This window comes from Rhyacophila brunnea, unplaced genomic scaffold (assembly GCF_057557595.1).
Source record: "Rhyacophila brunnea isolate RB1 unplaced genomic scaffold, BYU_Rbru_1.0 scaffold_17, whole genome shotgun sequence".
Classification (NCBI taxonomy): domain Eukaryota; kingdom Metazoa; phylum Arthropoda; class Insecta; order Trichoptera; family Rhyacophilidae; genus Rhyacophila; species Rhyacophila brunnea.
The window spans coordinates 20,816,276-20,839,299 of record NW_028232827.1 but is presented as its reverse complement, the minus strand read 5'-3'; the positions used below and the strand labels follow the sequence as shown (position 1 = coordinate 20,839,299).

At 32.3% G+C, this 23,024-nt stretch overlaps 2 protein-coding genes across 3 annotated transcripts in view; one reads left to right on the top strand and one right to left on the bottom strand.

The window, feature by feature from the left end:
* Positions 1–2,817: 2,817 nt before the first annotated feature.
* boca (LDLR chaperone boca) lies at positions 2,818–8,164 on the top strand. 2 transcript variants are annotated; one of them, XM_085944971.1, is made up of 4 exons: positions 2,818–2,880; positions 3,199–3,346; positions 5,029–5,283; positions 6,419–8,164. In XM_085944971.1, the coding sequence occupies exons 2-4, from the start codon at positions 3,210–3,212 to the stop codon at positions 6,597–6,599; spliced, it is 573 nt and encodes a 190-aa protein (XP_085801097.1). In that variant the 5' UTR covers positions 2,818–2,880; positions 3,199–3,209; the 3' UTR covers positions 6,600–8,164. The 2 variants fall into 2 exon arrangements, with proteins under 2 accessions (XP_085801097.1, XP_085801098.1); XM_085944972.1 differs by having other exon boundaries at positions 2,818–3,021; positions 6,419–7,785.
* A 3,171-nt stretch (positions 8,165–11,335) lies between these two features.
* Positions 11,336–23,024, bottom strand: part of LOC147073813 (kazrin-like) — a 66,666-nt gene continuing 54,977 nt past the window's right edge. The window contains exons 6-8 of the mRNA XM_085944695.1: positions 16,811–16,931; positions 12,325–12,601; positions 11,336–11,376 (exon numbers count right to left, since the gene is read on the bottom strand). Of these exons, the coding sequence (XP_085800821.1) occupies positions 11,336–11,376; positions 12,325–12,601; positions 16,811–16,931 (439 nt within the window). The remainder of the gene's footprint in view (positions 11,377–12,324; positions 12,602–16,810; positions 16,932–23,024) is intronic.

Sequence of the window (23,024 nt, the reverse complement as noted above, 5' to 3'; positions counted from 1 at the left end):
TTCCGACGTCTACAACGTACGAGCGCTCAATTATCAAGGAGCCACCCTCACAAAACAACATCGATTCCACCACAAGCTCGAGAGGACATCATGTGGTGGATTCGAGCGGTGGGCTCCTCAGGAAAGATTCACAGGGCAACCTACAATCACTTCCTCACCACAGACGCAGCCGATTCAGGCTGGGGAGCGCAGTTAGACGAGTACCACCTATCAGGTACATGAACAAAATGCCAATCCACGTGGCACTCCAACCGAAAAGAGCTGTATGCAGTACTCTCAGCCATACAACTCCGGGAGCAAACGCTCAGGGGATCAGAATTACTCCTACAAACTTACAACAAAACAGTGGTGGCTTACATCAACAACGAAAGGGGCACAGAGTCCGCAACCCTACTAAGTCTTTGCCGACAGATCCTGGAAATCGCCAACCAGGCCAGAATATCATTGCCTGCACAATACCTTCCAGGAAAATACAACTGCGTGGCAGACCATCCCTCACTCAGCAAAATTATCCCAGAATGGCACCTAGTTATGGCGGCTACAGCTCCCCTATTTCAAAGATGGGGACTCCCAGACGTAGACTTGTTCGCGTCCAACACAGCCCATGTTGTCGCAACGTATGTCTCACGAAATCCGAACGATGCCCTTGCACTGTTCCACGATGCCTTCAGTCGACAGTGGGACTTCAAACTAGCCTGGATATTCCCGCCGCCGAATCTAATTCCACAAGTATTGGCACACCTGAACATGGCAAGGGGAAAATATTTACTAGTGGCCATTTAATGGTGGAAGAAGTGTTTTTGGAGCGCAGACCTACAGCAGAGATCACTGGAACCCCCTACCCGATCCAGCACTTGGAGTCATTTCTAGTGGATACGGTGACAAACCATCCGCCTCCACAAGTCCGGGACCTATCACTCCAGTTATGGATAATTTTGGGTGGGCAGAGTTTGTTTCTAGTTGGTCGGTAGAGGACAGATCACTTCTCACTTCCGGCTGGCGACCATCCACTTTGAAGACTTATAGACCTGCATGGGACAAATGGAAGACATGGTGCATGGCCAACACGATAAGCTATAATACCCACGAGCCGATTGAAGTGGCTAGATACCTGGGTCACTTATACAATAAGGAAGGTTTTTCATATAACACTATTCTTGTACATAAGTCAGCCATAGCTACCTTTTGCAAACCTATGATCAGTAAAGACATCAGCAGTAACATAGTAGTGCGTCATATGTTAAAATCCATATCCACCCGCAAGACTAGACCTACAAAACCACCGATTTGGGATCCAAGAATAATCGTGGACTACCTCAAGAAAACAACACCACTAGTATACAACCTATATGAAGTTTCACGCAGAACAGCTATATTATTATTACTCGCATCGGGACGACGGGTTCATGACCTTACCCTACTCAGTGTAGCGGATAATGGCCTAGTAGATAATGGCGACCATATTATAATTCTATGGCCAGTGTTTGATTCCAAGACAGACACATCAAGGCACCGCCAATCTGGATGGAAATTAAGCACTTCCAGTTGGCAAAACATCGAACCAGTATTTTGGTTACGAAAACTTATTTGCGTTTCCAATGAGAGAAGAGAAGAGGGTGGTAATATTCCGGCATTATTTATCTCGTCAAGAGGCCCCCCAAAACCTGCGACTCGAGCAGTCATCGGAAATTGGGTGAAGTCAGTACTCGCTGATGCAGGGGTACAGGAATCACCAGGCAGTACTCGATCAGCAGTTGCCTCTCTAAATTGGTTAGAAAATTACCCCATAGATGACATCCTGCAGAGAGGTAATGGGCGCCAAGAAGCTACTTTTAAAACATTTTACCAGAGACCGATAGACACACAGACTTCTACAGCGGGGGAACAAAATATGTTGACCTCTCTGTTCAGCCCGATGCACTGAGCCTAAAAGCAAGGAGATGTTATACCTAATTCTCATGTTAGGTTCATCCACCCTATCTTGCAGGATCTATCTTGATTTATCAGGTGATAACGAACAGATATCTCAAGGGACTTCAGAGTCAATAGCGAATAATGAAAGGAGTTTTACCTACCATTAAAATTCTTATTATTCTTGTTGACTCTGAAGTCCAGAGAACACCTACCTGGTTTCCTTGAGATATATCAAATTGAATAACCAATGACAAAGGACGCTACAATAGAAGCGTCGGTCCTGCCAGCCTGCTAAACAAGATAAGCAACCAGAGAGATAAATAATCGAGAAGAAAAAGGAGTAAAAAGGGGCCAGCACAGAAGAACACAAGGCAAAAAATACGATCAACATCTCAAGGGACTTCAGATTCAACAAGAATAATAAGAGTTTTAATGGTAGGTAAAACCCCTCTCAATATATTTCTAATTAACGATACTGTTCATAAAAATATAATAAAACTAATGTTTTGGGTGTGATTTTATGATAAATCTAAAGATATTTTTAATATTATGATATTTTAATAGATTTCTTTCTATGTAGTACATACTTACCTACAATTATTTATTTCATGGGTCCCCGCCGACAATATGTACCCGTTGGTCTGTCGACCCGTTCGTCATAGAAAATGTTGAAACTAGTCGGTTCTTGCACAGGGCACAAAGGAATTATCAAGATTGATATATTGACTACTTAAACCGATTTTCGTTAGTCCTATAATAAATTATTAAAAATTTATTGTGAAAGTAGGTAATAATGACTATTGTTTTTTTTTTAATAAATTAAGGATTTTTTGGTGAAAAGGCTAGGGATATTTGCCACAGTTAAGGAAATTGTAAATGTGTTATTTGGCAGCACTGATATCTCCTGTCATTGGAATGAGTTGAAGAGTGTACGTGTTTTTAGCCGGTTGGAAACAAAATACGATTGTAAGAATTCAGCATCTATTTAATATTTTACTTGGACTGACATATTGAAATTTACATGTATGAAAGTTTTTTTTAAATTTAGTTTTCGTAGTTTTTTTCATTGATAATATCAACACGTCAGCGTTCCGCAGTGTGCCTATTGTAAGTTGTGGTTATTTTTGTTGAAACACAATGTAAATGACGTTCGCTTATCATTTATACTGTGACGTACGTAGTAACATCTATAATGCAGTTGTACAAAAACTCTGTCGACTGTCTGTGCGATTCTCTACTAATTAACTGTAGGTATAACTTTTCTGTGTGATGTTTGTATTGCAGCTACCATCAATATGACAAGAAATATTCTTTTAGTCATCGCGTTATGTTCGATGTTTCTTTTGCTAGAGAGCAAAAAACACGAAGGAGAAGACAAACCGGACTGGGCTAAGAAGGACATTAGAGATTACAGTGAAGCCGATTTGGAAAGGTTAGTGACCAATTATTGTTAGACATTACATACACAGACATACTATTTTATAACAATTATACCCAACACACCATGGCTGTGATTTTATAGTGATGTATGTAGTGAAAACTGTAAAGGATGGAAGCGGGGTTAGGAATTATATACGTACACATACAAATTGAAGGGGTTCTGCAGATCGAAACATCCAAAGCCATCATATAGTTATTTTACTACTAAAATTCTTAATATTACCAACAGGGTACTTATTGTAAGTTATCACGTCATTTTAACTGCTGTTATTGAGCAGCGCAGAACTATCAATTCAAGGGTTTTGCACTATTGATCAGTGATTTACTGGCTAATAAAAATCATTAAAATTCATGTACACTCGGTCTCCTTTTATCTCTCATACGTTATGTGCGAAATTCGGTGTTTCCTTGTTCTATCGCGAGGTGATATTGCCACGTGTTTCGGTGTTAAGGCAGTGAAGCCCAACCGACAGCATTTTATGCAAATGCAGTTCGCGGCTAAAACCAAGCAAGATCGGGCGTCCCTGACCGAAATCGTTCCATCTCTTTTCGAAATTTCAATGACCCGCTTATTCTTGACATAACAGTGAGCATTTGAATCGGGTGACACCAAATGTAAACGAACAACACCTTCTGGTTTATTGTTAATAAGTGTTAGTCCATAATGTTTAATTTTGAATTGTTTGTAAGTGTTTTCATTATTGTAAGATTAAAATGCGGTTTTGGAAAGTTATGTAATGCTTCCCTAATTTTTCAATATAAGGTATTTAAGTCTTATGCGGTATCCTGTGGACATATGAATACGTGTATTAATTAAGGCGCTAAGTACCAAAAACAAAAAAACTGACATTTTTATAGAAAAGTGTTCTACATACTAACGCCAATAACTTCAACTATGCTCTAAGTGCCTCAAGCAAGTCAAAAAAATACAGCAAAATATTTAAACCTGTCGACGTTGTAAATCCGTTGGCCTGTTTTATTTATAATGGTGTAAATAGCACTACAGTGGTCAACCTCATTCAATATAAAATGGCTGACGATGGTGTGTTGACACTTGCGAGTTCTTAATACCTAAAATTATAGAAGCTGCCGTGATTTCTTCACACTGTAAAACCACATTTTTCAAAAGGTCTGCGTCATGAAATTTTACTGCAATGACTCGGTATTTTGTAACTACAGGCAATACTACTTTTTGGTACTTAGAGCCTTAATTAATACACGTATTCATATCTACTGCATAAAAAGAGACTAATGTATATAGGTACATAGTTAGTTCTCTTTGACTGTAAAGGTTTATTGATTCACTGAAAACGATTTCCACATAAAGACAAAAGTCCGTAAAAATAAATTATTAAGGTTTTGAGGAAACGGTCAGTACATTTTTGTTTTACACTGTAGAAATAAAGAATTTATTATTGTTTGTCCATATAATAAATTTTTTAAAGATTTCAGTACTTTTGCTGTCTTGTGTGATGTTTGACATTATGTGATTATATACAAATGTGTACAATTAGAATGGCTTATTAAATCAGTAATAAAACCAAAAAAAAATTCTTGACGTAAGTGGATTTACACCCCTCGCAAGATTTGACGCTGAATGCAATACCAAAAAAGAAACAACTTGTTATAAATGACAAACATTTAGCTAATTTTCACGAATAATCAATTTTAAAGGCTGTTGGATCAATGGGATGAAGATGAAGAGCCACTGCCCGAAGATGAGCTTCCAGAACATCTGCGGAAACCGCCTTCCATCGACATGAGCTCTCTTGACATGAATAACCCGGAAGAGATCCTGCAAGCCACAAAGAAAGGAAAAACTCTTATGGCTTTCGTAACCGTAGCCAATAAGCCGGAACGGACACGGACTGAATCAATTACCAAGCTCTGGCAGACCAGCCTTTGGAATAATCACATTCAAGCTGAGAGGTAAACCAATATTTGAATCTCTCACTATTGCCGTTATCTATAAAATTTGCAGATTTAGAAAATGTAATTTCATTCATTATATCAACCGGTTTTTCGTTTCATTGTTAATTTAATATTTGTCTGATTCGTTCTGAAGTACACTGTGAGTTTGATGGCACAAGGAATGAGTCTATGGCAGGGGTGGCATGCCAAAGAATTTTCTCCCCCATGCGTTGAAAGTCGACCTTTTATTTATTTTACCAAAAAAATTGGTTATGGTGCAAACTCTTTTGGAGTGACATTAAGAATTGACAAAATATACCCTGATGCAAATCTCTGGTGTTTATTTACTTCTTCTAAGAGGTAAATAAATCTAATCTTGGAAGCCGATCATCATACGATGTTAACAGCAGCTGAAATGTATACCTCACATTTCAGCATACTAAATAAATTTAAACATTTATCATAGACTCCATTATATTTGTTTGCCAAGTGACTTTTGCTACTTGCCAGTGGTAAGCTAGTGAATAGAACGTTGAAGGTTGAAACAACTTAACAATAATGTCACTGAACAAAATGTGGAGAACTCAACAATGTCTGTCTCACAAAAATTCTACTAGTACTATGTATTGAATGTAATATTATTTAATGATATTAAAATTTTGGCAAAGATATTCACGTTGGCTTAATAGTTATGATTAAGAGGTTTCTGGGCATAAATAACTTTTTATTTTATATTAATCACATCTTGTCAACCGTGTTTCACCTACTACTGAAGTGTTGTATCGATTAGAATGCTTACCTCATGTTTCATGGGTGGTGGGGTCGAATCTCTTTACTGTGTCGTATTGGTTTGATCATGGAACAAAACAATATTGGGAGGTACGTTACCTTCTAGGTGTAGTTAAGCAGGTACGATTCTTAAGTGTGGAGAAATATGAGATGAACGAATACACGTGTTAAACAATATTCAATATTTACATATGTATGTATCATAATATGTATTAAAGTTTTTCACGTAAACGCAACATCCATTCAATATTGATATTTCTTGTGTTTAATGGCTTCTCCCTCATTCAGTCATAAACCAAAACTGCCTATGTTTACTCCTGTTACTTGCGATAATAAAATTAATAATCCAAACAATATTTTTCAGATACTTGATCGATGATGACAGAGCCATATTCATGTTTAAAGATGGCTCTCAAGCGTGGGCAGCCAAAGACTTTTTAATTGAACAGGAAGAATGTAAAGAAGTTACGATAGAGAGCAAAGCATATCCCGGAAAGTATCCCGATGTAATCAATACTGTCATAGATCCAAAAGAAGAGCTTTGAGAATGTCGAACATAAATGTTATGGGTAATTTTACGTGAATTGTGAATTGAAGATTAATTCAATTATATGAAAATGTGATTGAAGTTTATGTTAGAAATACCATCTGTTTATCTGGTAACTTTTCCATATATGTATAAAATAGTTCAGATTATAAGACTGTATTAAAATGGAAATGAATATTTTTTAGATATCTCAGAAAATATTCATGTGATTATTTTCATTCTCATAGCTATATTTTTGTATTTTTTTTAAAGCATATTGTTATGTTAATTATTTATCAACGTTGTAGACAAAATACAATAGTAATACAATGAAAATATAATATTTAATTGAAATAAAAATATTGAACAAATGAAATAGCTAAAGAAATACAATACATAAATAATTTTACTATTCAATGCTTTGATCTGTTTTTTTTATTATTCAAATAAAAATGATGTGGTGAAAAAATGTGTTTTTAATAATGACATGTGGCGATTTTGTTATCATTAGGATGATAACAATGTCGCTATTAATTCTTTGCTAAAATTAATGAACCCACACCACAACTGCTGTATAAGATAAATACATTTACTTAAGATAATTTTTTAATGTCAACAGTTCAATTTTATTTAATTTCTTTTGTTGGACAAACAGATACTTATTATTTACAGTTCATTTACATCTGCATATTGTCATTATTTTATTGTGTTGCTTGCGAAGTATATAATTCTTTTGCAATTCTAATCTGATAAGTATGCATTGTAAATGTCGATGGTTATGAGGTTATGATTATTATTATGGATATGACAAATGGCGGCTGGTCTAACATCATGCAAGTGCATATTGCTAACACGTGATGCAAGTGCTCTATTGATGAGCCGAAAGTCAGCGGTAATAAGTCATCTGATTTGTCCGCGTTTTGCTGCTGACCTATGGACTATCACTAAACATTGAAGTTAATGGCTCCACCAAACCACACCGGTATTAATCAGGCATATCATGGAACCCTATGTTTGGATGTGGAGTATCGGTATTTCTCATGACTGGTAATGTCTTTAAGCAATTATCTTTAAGGTGAAGCCTTTACTGAGCCTTTTTTAAAGACGCACCTAGCGGAAAAATACGAAGCTTGCAATTTGAGACATTTTTTTGATAATTTACAATTTCAACTGTATTAATTAATAAATATGTATCTGAAAACATTAAAAAGATTTTTTTTTAATTCTAAGTCAAAGATAAACCTACAATTTAAGAAAAATGTTATAAAATGTGAATTTTGTTTTCGTCCCCATCTTATAACATGTATTTTATGGTCATATTTATTAAAATTTAGTTGATTAAGTTTTCTGTTTATTGACTAAGAGATTTTTGACTAATTCATGGTTTTTTAATTTCATCAGTCCGTTTGCACAGCCATAATTTTATATATTTCGGATCTGTCTTCCAGAGAAGATTTTCTTCAACATCTCATAGACAAGTCTATTATTTAATATGGGACATGGGCGTTTTTCTATATCAATACAAGTTACATGGAAAACAATTTATTTGTTAAATAGGTACACTTACAATGAGATACAGTTTCTGCATTCAATGGTATTTCTGACTAGTATGTATGTAAATGGAGTGTTTTCAGGATATGGTATGGTACAGTAATAGGTGGCATATGATGTGATTAGAATAATTCCGTTTATATGGATAGGTACAAAATTGATATGATCATGGAATGAGGAATAGACAAATATATAATAATAATATAATATTTTATGAATAGTATTTTTGTTATCAGATAGACATCTATGGTACATAGTATTAACTAATATGCAGTAGTCATAATATGATAATAAATTATTGTAGGTATATTATATTTTTTTCAACACTGATTGAATGTCTTTGGATACTAGATTATTATAATTTGACAAAAGATTACATTCTTAAGTTTAAAGATATGATCATAGGTACAATATTGGAATTTTATTTTGCTTATGGATGAATGTTTATAATATGAGACTGCCATTTAGCCGACAATTAAATGAAGTTAGCAAAGACATAATTGTTTTAAAAACAGAACCCACCTACTGCCATCTAGTCATTTTAAAAATAGATAAACATTAATTTCTTGAAGTTTGTAATAATTTATCATTATTTACGTCTGCCGTAGTCAATTATTGCGCTGAATCATACCTAACTTCACTTATGTGCCCGATAAAGAACCACTTGAGACTATTAGTTTCAAAGTCGGTAACATCCATTTAAAAAAAAAATATATTTTACGATTTTGATTCTTTCATTACTTTCGCTTTCATTACTACACTTCGTATGTATGTTAAAAAAATATCAAATCCAGCTCAGTTTATTAGTTAAATAGAGCTAAATCAGAGGTTGATTACGAAGTAGTTTATATTTATCAGCCACCATATTGTATGATTAACTTGGACATTTTATTATGCTATTCGCTTTTTCTAATTGTTTACTAATTTGTTTGCAAAAAGAAATTATTATATTTGCAGCCCTGTACAAAATGGCGGAATATGGAGGCTACCAACTTTCAAACTAACAGCTTCACTGTACAGAAATTATATTTTTAAATTTACTTGACTAGGATATAAATGTAGTAGGTTTGAGTATTTTTCTGACATATTACAGAAATGGTGAAATGAATATTATTTCATTATTATTTTCCTATTAAATAATATATTTTCTTAAAATATAAGATTAATTATTAAAGAAGAGGAAAATAAAAACAACAGATATTTAAACATGAACAACACATAATCACAGGACAACAAATAATTTTCTAGGCGATACTGTCGCCGTTGTAAAAATATTACTCACTTAAAAATGATCAATTTAATATTAATATTTTCGATCTTCACAGTGTTTAAACAGTTTATTTTTCTTTGGTTTATTGTTTTCACTTTTCAATTGATGGTTTGTAGCAAGAACACATATTTTTGGTTTTCTATTATAAAGTCATTGTTAGAAAATAATTCACGTTAATGTCAGTACAATAATTATTCTTGTAACGTAACCGTAAACTTATAGTAAGTTAAAATTCTCATGCACTGTCACAATATTTTTTATGTAGGCAACATTTTGTTATATTATTGTATTTTCTTGAAATCCATGTATTAGACATAATAATTATGTAGGTATAACACTGTTGTTGTATTTAATAATACATTTATAATATATTGATAATTTCACACAATTTTTAGAAGAAATGAGATTAGTATGTCTTCATAGTGTTCAAAATATCTACACATTTATAAGAAATACTCGGTTGAAAATTCATCTCTCTCATTAATATATTTATGGTCCGTTGATAATCACAATTCTAATAGAAAAGTGTATTTTCATTATTTCCTCATTTACAATATCATATTATTTTAATAGTCGATAAGATTATTCTTTTATCTGAAGGTACTAACATTGATTGACAGTAATAATCTGTCGGCATTTATATTATACAAAGAAACTGGATGTCTATCCTATTTATATATTGTCATATTACGCACATATGAAGTAGTTAAATACAACTAGCTCTAAATTTAAATATTATGCATCTATGGTCTGTGTAGATGAAAATTGTTTATGTTTTGAGGACAGAAATGCAGTAGAAAGTCAATTTCGATTATGTCTAATTGTGTCACCAAAAAATAATTTAAGACTTTTATAGTCTATTGGTATTGAAGTTAACACATTTCATTAAACATTTAGATGGCGACATTTACTTTGTATAATTCCATTTTGCAATAAGTATAGTATTAATAATATAAAATTCCACAAATTTAGTTTTTTAAGACTGTTATTTATTGTTATCTGGAGAACAGTGTTACAAACAGAAATAACTATCGACTACAAAACATAACTTGTGGAGATTATTATTATTAATAATATGCCAATATGGACCTATTTCAAGTGGCGAACACATGAAAAGCCTCATGATCTATCAATCCTTTGCCGACCAATGAATTAAATCATTAAAATGAATATTAGTCATTTTTTAATGTTATCATAGCGTCTATATGTTCAGTGGCGATGGGTGGAGGTAGACTGTTAAGATACAACATAAATAATGCACACTAAACTTTCTCAGTCCTACTTGTTTGTTTTCATTGAACTATGAATACAAATTGCAGATGGTGCTGGTTAGTTTAAAAAAAATCAATTAAACCCTGCCTAATCCAAACCATAATAGTTTAGGTATGCTATGGGCGATCCAACAAAAATAGTGCACACTTCTTCAGTCATACTTATTTGTTTTCGTTGAATTAAGAATACATATTATTGCAGATGGCGTTGGTTAGTTTTATCAAATTCATTAAGCCCTGTCTAAACCAAACCATAATAGATACAAAATATTCTTCTATCAATAAAATATCTAAAATTATGTATGATTTAATGGCACAATTTTAGATATTTTATTTTATTTTACGGATGGATGATCTGTTATAGCTTGGTTTACAAAACGTTTAATTGAATTTTAAAAACTAACCAACACTTTCTGCAATGCGTACTCTTAATTCAACGAAAACAAATAATATGCATGGCTGAAAAAGTTTAGTATGCACTATTTATGTCAGATCTTAACAACTTTCCTCCACCCGTTGCCACTGCAATATGTAGAAGGTTTTTAGAGAATTTTTACTAGTAGAAGTCATCCATATATGACATCACTTTTTTGGATATTTATGAGCTCCCCTCTACCGTCTTTTAATAAAGAAACCCCCCCATTCAATAAACAATGAATTCGTTTATCCCATTTCAGTATGATGCTCGGAAAGATTTTTTTTCTCTGTAAAAAATGAGTTTATATTTGGCTAATTTTGTGCTCACATTTTCTAAAACCCTCCCTACCTCTATCGTTACAAATCATCACACTATTAGGCCATCCATAGACGGAAACCGCTTATGGTTTTTGAGCTGTTTGCTATATAATTAAGCTTATGATTTCTATTCATGGGAATATATTTTCGCTCAGTAGGTACATAAGCGTCTAACCATATCTGTTTATATACCTACCGGATATAATATGTGTCGCTGAGTTTCAAAACCCGCTTTAACACTTTTTCATTATATTGAGAAAATCAACAAAAACTTTTTGAACTAAAAAGGTTTTTGAATGTTTCAGTAGTGTTATAGCGGGATTTGATAGACACATTGATTTTGTTTCATAAATGACAGTTAATCGTAGCAGATTTTGAAAGAGGCGATAAAATTTTCTAGTAGAGATTTTAATAACGAATCCAACGATATATATATCTTAATTATTTCAAAAAAGTGTTATAGCGGGTTTTGAAACTCAGCGACACATACCTATGAAAGCTCATATACTTAGTGAAAATATAATTTCATGAACAAAAATCATAAGTTTAGTAGGTATGGCACACGATTCAAAATCACATGCGGTTTCAGTCCACAGATGGCCTCTGAATTAAACCCCCTCCTCTCCATTGGCTTCATGTTATATTGTATGGATGACCTCTTGTGTATGATTATAAGATATTTGCTGATATTTCTTCATCATACTGTCATACAGGCAATATGGCAGCCGCTTCGATATCGCCAATACTTTTAACTCGTCGGTGCTTCTTTTGTTTGTGAATATTATCAATCTCTTCGTGCACCGGTAGAGGAGAACTCACTCGATGCGAATTAACACTGCGTTGAGAATACGTACGATGAGACACGTCGTCCAGCTCAGAAATATCAAAACATTGCGAACCGTTGCTATAAATATTACTATTGATACTTTGCTGAGACGATACTCTGAATGAGAGATTTTGTTGGTTGTACGATAGCGGTGATTCGTAGATAGATTGTGGCGATTCGTAAGTGGAATCGTAATCCAACGAAGACGGTGGGCGGTTGTTTCCGTATGGGTTGCCGATGCTGAGCTGTGAGCGGGTGCGTGGCGGCGATGGGCGCCATCTACTGATGACACTGGAACTCTCGCTGGAACTGGACGGTGATGTTTTATCCTGCTTCGGTTTTAGGCCCAGAGCGCGTGATATCGATCCCTGAAAAATGTAAGATGTTATAAATAAGTATGAGCAAATCGCAAATTATATTCTGTGTTGAGAGTTGGCTACATCATTGATTCCCAGAAGATACACGTGTTTGAGTGTACAATCTTGCGCAAGATATTTGGCTCCATTTTGTATTTGCTGATGTCGCTATAAATATGAGCTCAACAAGCTCTTTGATGAGCCTGATGTCATAATTATCAAACCCCATGTCAGCGATGGGGCGGTCATGTGACACATCTATAGTCATCAACGAGCGTCAACAAAGCACCTAAAGTTTAATGGTTCAGAAGGTAAACGGAGTCCTAAAAGACCAGAATCATGGTAGCCCCCTTAATCCAGTGCGTAGGGCGCTGATGGGTTTTAGGTTCGATTTTCAGAGAGGTCATAATATATTAAATTTGTGTGATTTTCTCAAAGCCTAGGTGTTTGTGATAGTTTCTCTTTTATTACTAGTTACACTACTATCATTGGGCTTAATGGGATATTGTAGTGTTAGAAAGAATATATGTATATAAGATGACCGTAACGTCAGTGGCTTGATGGCCTGCAAAGAGACTTTCGGGCGCTAGTATTCATCAACCACGGACATGGTTACCGAAGTACCAGGTAGGTAGAGTGGAAGAGTATGCTTGATGCAGCCAAGGTTCACACTGGGCTGTAGTGCCAGATAAGAAGAAGATTTACATTTCAGTATTTTGAGAGTGACTGTTTTATGATGCATTTACAAGATTCAATAGCTAAATATTGTAATGAACGATTTAAAATTTAACATTTTGTTGAATAAATGTACGTAGAATTTTGGTTCAATTTAAATTATGATGAGGGCGAAATTGGTAATTTAATGATCGATAGTATAAATAATATACAGTTTTACATACTAAGTTTTGTGATCTTTCATTCGGTCAATTCAACTATTGAATTAGGTAGTGACATTAAATTTGATGTATAGTTTTATAAAATTTAGCATTACTAATTCTTTTCTCGGTTTGCAAAGAGAAATTGATATCAGTTTTCCACTTATGACCACCAAAGACCACATATATATATACTGTCCAACAGGATCTTCTTGGCTATGTGTTAAAACTGTGAACTAACAAACTCCTCCCACTTTTAACCGTACTAGCGACTTCCGGTTATTGCCTAGATCTTCTTGTCGGACAGTAAATATAAATGCTAAATTATGTGTCACGTACAGTAAAAATGTATCAACATTACTTACACAAAAATATATACTCACTCGAATAAGTTGAGCAAAGTCTTAACAATCAATCATTCTAAAATAAGTTGCTCCATCTATGTTTGGAAATAGTAATTTACCTGCTTATTTAAATTTTGAATAAACATTAACTTATCATAATGTTATGTATTTATATTTTTTTAATAATCCACTACTCGGTAAATTATTTATGGCTTCTTTAATTTACTTTAGCGCTGGTAAAATAAACCAAATACGCTTCATTGTAGTTAAGGTTTATACGGAATAAGTTTTAAGTATTTAAAATCCAATTAATTATAATCTTATAATAAGCCACATCTTATGAACTACCTTCTTACGCATTTATTATAATATAATAGGTATACGGCACATCTAAAATATTGTAAGCACAAAAGCCGTGCTGTCAAACAAACCACAACCCGTTTCAAATTTTATTTCCATTTAAATCTGAGGAAGATGGAAAATATGAAATTAAATACGGGAAATTTGCTATGAAACAGTGTAAAGAAGGAAGGAAGGCTTCATTCAATTGGCGATTATCATTTTTCTATATTATTATTGGCTCGTAAAAAGCGGAAATAAAAAGTATACGGAGATCTTAATAGATGTCGTTGGTATACATGAGATAAAAAGACGTACATAACTGAAGGTATTTAATTTGAATTTCAAATAATGCATGTTCGAGAATTGCACTGAATAAAAGAATATTATTATTTTGCGTATCGTGAAAATGGTGTATTATAAATATTAGTTTTAAGTTTTAATAATGTATTTACAAAAGTCAGCTTAGTATAGATAATAAAATTCGAAGAAAAAATATATTATCCATTACATATATAAATACAGTTATGGGTGATTTAACCCTGGAAATAAATATCTACTTATAAATGGAAAAGTAAGATTAATAGTTTAAATGTCAATAAATATTGATTGCTTGTCATCATGTCTATTGTTTATATTATCTTATAGACAAAATTCTTTAGGTCAAATATTATTAGGCCAGAAGATCTTCGGTCCTATACTCGTACAAAGTAGAAAACGGAAATTGTAAAGAATGTAGAGCTTCGATCATCGAAGAAGAAATATTTGAAGGTTATCCAATCATTTTTATCGACATTTTTAATTTATTTTTAAAACAAAAATTAAATGAAATATTAAATTTATAATAATATACATACTAAAATGAAAATAGTTAAAAAAACATTTTTTTTACTCCGAGAACTTGAATAGCCAATATTCATTAATTTGTCTCCGATATACCTGCACCTATATATTTCTTAATATTTCAACTGTGTTTTTGCATATATATTATTTGGAATCGTCTTTTAGTATTGTAGGCAGTGTTGCCAACCGTACTATAATTATAGTACAATACTATAATTTTAAACCCGCGAAAAATGTAAAATACTATAATTTGCGCCAAATATGCCTAAATACTATAATAATAAAGGATTCGAGACGGAAAATGTTCCTGTACTATATTTTATACAGAAATACTATAATTTTTACGCCTTTGTCCTATAATCAGCATAGAAAAAGATGGCAACACTGATTGTAGGTACATACTACAAGGTAGATACATTAGATTACGCGCGAGATTTTTCATACATTGGTGAGAAAGACCAAGAAAGACTTTCCCCATGACAAACCTCTCTGACAGAAAGATGATAAAATATTTAATTATACGGGTTGGTAATGTCGGTAGGTACCTACTTATAATGGGGAGAAATTTATAAATCTTGGCTACAAAATATTATATACTAACTCTGAATTATATGTTTCAAACATTTCGTAATTATTTTATATCTCATTAATTTAAACTTTTATTAAAATAGAAATGTTATATCATAACATTGTCGAAAAAAATATTGACGTAATAAGCAAAAAATAATTCGCACTATAATTGACAACATTGTTTTTTATCGGAAAATCTTATTACTGTATATTATAGAATATTTTGTGCAAAAGAAAGTACATATTTTTCAAAGCCGTAATTTTATACTATAACGACTGAAACAATATTATAATATAATCACTGTTACTTTTATTATTTGTAAAAAGAATGCATTTGGGAAAATATTTTTGTTAATATAAAATGTATACCTTTTCATTTAAGATAATAAATAAATATATAATTTATAAAGCTAAATCAAAAATATTTTTTAAAGATAAGCAACATCGGGAAGTTTGAGAAGCGGTTATACGTAATATTTTATTGAATTACAAGTATAATTGGGCGCCACTTGCTACCTCGTACATTTCACCACATTTTTTTTTGATACATCTTTCCCGTTATTCCTTACTCCCGGCGAGTTAAGAAATAACGGGAAAGATGTATCAAAAAAAATGTGGTGAAATGTACGAGGTAGCAAGATTCTCATCCGTGACAAATTCCGGCTTTCTACTGAGTAAATACGATTTTGATCAATAATTTTGGGTATTCGTTTACTGGTATAAAAGTATTTAATTTTCAACAAACATGTCATGTTCATCATCATCACCCGAGGTCGACTCACTGCTGGATGAAGGCCTCCTTTAACCCTCTCCATTCTTCTCTGTACTTAGTTCTTTGCTGCCACGTACATCCACCGAACTTTATGAGATCGTATATTCATCGGCGTTTAGTGGCCCTTGGGTACCACTGTATGACGGCATTATTTGTCCAGCGTTTGTCCACTCGCCGAGCGACATGTCCGGCCCATTGTCATTACATCTGCTAAGCGACCTCTATCACATCTCGTAATCTTGTCTGCTTCTATCCATTGTGATCTTTACGCATTATGCTTAACATGTACGGCTTATATTATGTATTGTAAAAGACGGGTAGATTATTTGTAGTTCCGCAGATCGCTGTTAAGACATCCGTTAATGGTAGGGTTATTTGAGGTTAATTTTAAATCGGACACCTTTAAAAAGTAGGTATTATGACTGTTAATGATTCAATAACGTAATTATTATTATATTGTTACATTGCAAAAAAGTACCTTGATATTTTTAGCTGCGATGTCAGCCGCCTCGAGTCCAGCGAGAGACCTCCAATGTGGTCTGGAGGAAGGCGGGGGCGGTGGCCTGCTCCTCCGCGGTGGAAGCGCTCCCAAAGAACTCCTGAATATACATTTTAAAACAATTAATAAAATATAATAATACGATTGAAGTGTTTGACTGTCTAACATTCAATGACCAACATTAAGATGTGATTTACGGATAGAGAGAAAAGAGCGCATTTTTGTGAAAAATAAAGAATTCCAATAAAAGGCTGGGTTCTAGATAGTAGGTACGTATTTAAATTCAAAAGGCGATATTTTTACTATACAAATTCCAAATAATCTGGCAATTAATATTATCGTGTTGACTTTGATGGAAAATAAATGCTGTTATTGATTTAACGTTGTTTTATAAAAGTAAATAGTATATTATGCTATAATTCATACACATTATTTTGTAATGTTCTTTTCAAAAATTTCCCTAAATCATTTTCCAAGACGTTGAGTATTATATATCCGAAAAAAATGTGGAAATTCCTGTAATATGGTAAGAAATTTAAATATCACTTTTATATGATACAGAATTCTCTCAAACATTGATTATATCAATATGTAGATTGTATGTATTGAAAATTTCTTTAAGTATAAACAAAAGTTTTGCTAATTAAGTGGAGCCTTTTGATTTAAGTAAATAAAGATTGACATTGACTTGTTTGTATAAATTAATTACCACGCCTCCGGAAGTGAAACTTTGCAGACGCCCTTTGTTGGAAAACTCTATTTTCACAGACTATAGAGTAAATTTAAAAGCGGAAATGCAGGAAATATTTTCATCTATTCATGTACTATCAATTTAAATGTATATTGTACTAGAAAATTAGAATCATATTTTAAGTAAGTATTCAAGTATTTTAACTGTATATCTGTATATAAAATGGTTATGTGATATAATAAAACGTCGACTAAATGTCTGTCGTAATTTTTACATTTTAGTAAATTTTTCAAGCCATTACAAAAATTAATTAAATAATCAGTTTAATAGTAGATAATAAAGAATCTAACAGAAAATTTTCCTGCATTTAAAAACAGTTGGTAGTAAAAATGTTAAAAAAACTATACAGAAATAATGTTAATAAATTTCTAAAAAAAACTTCTCGATATAAGTAGATTCCGAAATATAATATTTTCGATAATTGCTATTATGTACCTAATTATTATATATAACAATATCGACGGTGCTAAGCCAAAATAGGGTTAGAGGGATGTTATGGCGAAAATGAGTAACTCATGAGGTTAAATTATGTATAATCTAGCAAGCCAAAAGTGCATCAGCAAGAGTTATTTCGCGACAAAGTTACAGTTTTTTTCAGGTGAACAATTCGGTAATAAATCAGACACATATCTATTAAAATCCATCGGGTAAGTAAATTGAGTTTGAATTCCGCCCGGCACCATATTTGTTTCAAGATTTTTCTATTGGGTACGTGTCTGAGGTGTTTTCAAAATTATATATGTTTCATCTTTAAGACCTATGAATTATTGATCGTTTAATAAAAAGTTTATTGAACAATATATTATCAAAAGTTCAAAACATAAAGTTCTTATTTCAAATTGGTTTTAAGTAAAATTTCAAATTATATGTAACTAATACTAGTCGCCATTTTAATTTAGCACAGTAAATTGTAGGAAATATGACGTGAATACTTTGTTTTCAGCTAAATACATCTAAACTGTAGAATATAGAATTATCATACGTGGCAAATGATTGGTTAATATTTCGGAATCTGTATCGAAAAGTTGAGGACAAACATAATATAATTAAAACATGATTCAAATTCAATTAAACACATTTTTTCATGATGCAATCAGCGTAGTGTCAACTGGTGCGCTGTGAACGTGAAACATCCTCCTACAATAAGTTAACATAAAACAGCGAAAATACAAGAAAACTGTCGATAATTAATTAATAGTTGCAAAAGAATAAGGAACCTATTAGTAATAGAAACATGAAATACACTGTAGTAATGTGAGAATAGACATGAATTATGTGAATGAGATATATTATTTTACAAATAGTTACAAAAATAAATAATATCCGTGCTGTTGGCGACGAATTATGACTCGAAAATACAGATTATGTCAATAATGGAGACAGAAGCGTTTTCTAAAAATTAATATTAGTCAATAATATAAACATTCTTTATAAAACAGGATCTATTGCGTCGTAAAGATGAATTCAATTCGTAGAATAAATTAATAGAAGAACGGAGAAGAAGAGGGAACTATTAAGTTAGTATTTTTTATTGTCTATGCCTAATTAAGTATAAAAAACTATTTGTCTATATCGAAGAAATTGTTCGTATATATTTTGAATATGGATGACGGCTTAACTGTTGATATTATTGACATAAAATGATTCGATTCACAGACAAAAAGCGTTGTACAGAAGATAACCAGGCCAACGGCATTCCATTTTCTCCACAGAGGCGTATTTTTCTAGAATAAAGAAACGAAAAAGTCTGCCGGAAAATTCTATTTGCTCTCACATGGTACAATAGTACATACAGACAGCTCTCGCATGCTCTAAACACCGATTGAATCATGCGACACATTTCAATTTGGTACACAAACACGTCATTAAACATTGATTACAGAACCAAATGTATGATAAACATGCTTGTGACATGGCGGTTTTCGGAAACAAGTCGAAAAACGTTCTGACGCACAGGGATAGATAAACATGTTCTACATAATCATGTAAATTGAGACTAACACATTGCTAGGTGAAATTTAGTGAATAATTGTAATAAAAATAATTCAACTTGCGATTTTAGGATTGCATTAGGAATAGTTTATTTGATAATAAAATAATTATTTGGAAATTATATCGTGGTAGGTACGTGGTTATAAGTGTTGGAAAGAAAAACATTTTTTTTAATCGCCTATAAATACATCATTAGCAGATAGTCAAAATATCATCAATATAAGGGAAAATAGAAAAAAATCTAAAATAAATGCCGCAGTCAACATTTGTACAACGGATTCACGTTTACGTTGGTACCTAGTTATTAAGAGCATACTTCAGTGAAACGGCAAATAATTTTCAACTATAGGTGCGACGAAATTTTGGACTCGCTGGCAATCGGATAGCGAACATAGAGCTGTGAACACGTCAATTTGTTTCGTGATGGCGACGGGGATATTAATTCTTAAATCGTCTAAAGATAACTAAAAAACATTACCCATTTACTTGAAAAAGAAAACATGTCAATGAATATATTATTATTGTTACTAATAGAACAATAAACAGAACATTAAATGTACGCATGTTAAAGTTTTATGACAAATTATATTTCGCTCGGCACGCGTCATTTACACAATCCGCGCATCGCCTAGTCACGATCTTTTTAGACCATGCCTCAACTGAGGTATAGCCTTAATATTATTCACTAGATTATTGTAATGATTTTGGACTTATATATTATATAAATATTTCATATAAGTAACATGACTTTATTGAATTATGAATTAATTCACCACGTACGCAATTCATCGCCGTACACATTAAAAAAATATATTAAATATTAAATGTGACAGATGTGTACATGTGTCAATAATATCCGCACTTAAAAAAAGGTTTGCAGAACAGTAAGTACCTGTGAAAAGTATCTGAAATAAAACATTGTAAAACAAACTTTTCATAAATATATCGATACACCAGTTCAATAGGGGAACAACTCAAAAATTAAAGGTTTTGAGTTAAGAATGCCATTTGATGTATAAAGGTCTTCTCTTTATAATTCAGCAAAAAAAATAATTAAAAATTTCTTTAATGTGTCATAAAATCGAATAATCCTTTCTAAGATTAATCAGTAATTCCATTATATAATCAAACTGATTTGTTAATTCGTTATTGAAATGTACAATTTCATTGTGCATTGATGAATTCCACTAAATCAAATACAAAAAAACATACACTTTCATCGAAATCAAGGCTTTAAAATTAAAATATGAATTATTGCAAAAAATTCAAACGCCATTATCTCGGAACAAGGTTTTATGAGTTGTTCCCCTATTGAACTGGTGTATCGATATATTATATTAAATAAAAGTTTACATGTTGACAACATATAAGTTGAATAATATTATAAATGTGTTGTGTAAATTAAGAGATCCAAACTATTTATGTAACAAAATTTAATTATCATTTCATAAGGAGTAGACACTTAGACAAAATAGCTTCGGATAAATGGAAAACAATATGTAACATTGCCATTATGGATGAACACTGTCACATTTAAAAAAATATTTATTTTAATATACTCGTACTTGGCAAAAAATTGTGAGGTGAGAATTATATTCAAAGAATTGTGGGCGAAGAATTTTCCAGACATTACGTATTTTGTCTATAATGTACACAATATCAATATTGTGTACCTATATTTAATTTTATAAAACATCCTAAAATTATGAGTTGCGAGAGTAAGAACTAATGGCGAAGCAAAAATGAGTAACATTATGAGAAAAGAGAAATAACTGGTTACGTAAAAAATGAAAGGTAATGAATGAATACCAGTAACATCTAAAATACATGAATGGAATACACGTGGATTAAATTAATACAATTTAACTATATAAACCTTATTATTGAAAATATTTCAAAAAACAATTACGGCTAGCGATGAGCAGCTAAAATATTTCCTTTGTATAACTAACTGTTGGCAACATTCTCGCATTTTAAATAGCTGAAGCTATTTGAATAAGAAAAGAGGCATCTAAAAAACATACTGTTGAATATGTGAATATTGATTGCTATTCATTTAGTTATTTATGTCGCAATATTGTATCAGGTTATATTTAATGTTAAAGAAAAATTAATTGTTTAAATACCTAAATATTCATAGACAAAGTGGGAATATCATAAGATTATAGATACGGATGAAAATTTCATTTTTGTGGTGATTTTTATCCATGCTGGTAGATTCTAAATTTAAAGTCTTTGTTCATGATTTATTCATACATATTTTAATAGAAGGTTCTGTATTCCACATTCAAAACATTCACTCGTGTATTATTGGTGGGTATATAAAGTTTCGCTCCTATTAAAATCTAATTTACGGCTAAATCTGAAACAAACTTTCCATTGCCGGTATAGTAGAGTAGAGTAGAGGCAGTGCCTATCGTTTTAGAAGTGGTTTCGTATTCACATAGTATGACAAAAGACGTGGCTCATTGTCACGAGAAACAGAGGATTAATTCTAAGGTATAATAGTGACACTTTCCGCAGAATGTTTTGGAAGGTTTCCCGATTATAGGGGAAAATTATAGGGAAATTTGTCGTTTATAAATTTAGCTGCATTGTCGTTTGAGCGCACGTGTGTGAAGTTTGTCTCGATGGAGGCGTACACGAGTTGATAATAATTACTATCATTGAGAGTGTTTTGCGTAGATAATGACAGGTTTTATGAACACATATACTCGAAAATGGTTATATTATTAACCATAATAATTATATTGTAATATGTGATTTACCATAAACTTTTCCAAATATGGGAAATGGTAAGTCAACGTTTGGTAAAATGTTCTTCTACCAGAACGACACATACAACATGACGTTTCATTTTTCATTCCATCAATACATTTTATAATGATCGTGAATATTATCTTTAGAATTATAGCATAACACAGTGGGTAACATATAGGTTGTAAGGTACGTAGATACATTTTTTCTCGCAAGCAAGAATAAGGTGGCACTAATTCGAATATGTAAAAGGTCGCTATCGCTAACAGTGTTTAGATAGTTCCTGTTATATCCAGTAGTCTCTTTCTTGTAACCTCCAAAATGTTATTATTTTACCACATTATACATGTATGACAGGCTATATATGGTGATATAAACACTGTTAGCGATAGCGATCATAGACAATAATTTCATTAGCCCCGTGTAGTTTTTACATACACCTACTATGTAAGTATAAGAAAATAGTTTTTTCAAACAATTTTTACAATAAATTGGGCGATACCGTTTCATTGAATTAAAATAAAAATCAAATAAGGTAATTATACAGAGATAAACATGCTAAAGTGACCAAAAGTTTCTCAAATAAGAAATTAGTAAGTATGTCATTTTGATCCAGAGAAATGGTAAAAATGTGCAAAGATAACTAATTTAGTAGGTATTATGAAATCTGATACGGTAGGTACCTAGTTATCA

What these genes read in the sequence shown, in the direction of transcription:
- boca (XM_085944971.1), top strand. Translation starts at nt 3,210, where the DNA reads ATGACAAGAAATATTCTTTTAGTCATCGCGTTATGTTCGATGTTTCTT. An exon ending in AGTGAAGCCGATTTGGAAAG is followed by an intron (nt 3,347 to 5,028) that starts GTTAGTGACCAA and finishes TCAATTTTAAAG; the next exon opens with GCTGTTGGATCAATGGGATG. An exon ending in AATCACATTCAAGCTGAGAG is followed by an intron (nt 5,284 to 6,418) that starts GTAAACCAATAT and finishes AATATTTTTCAG; the next exon opens with ATACTTGATCGATGATGACA.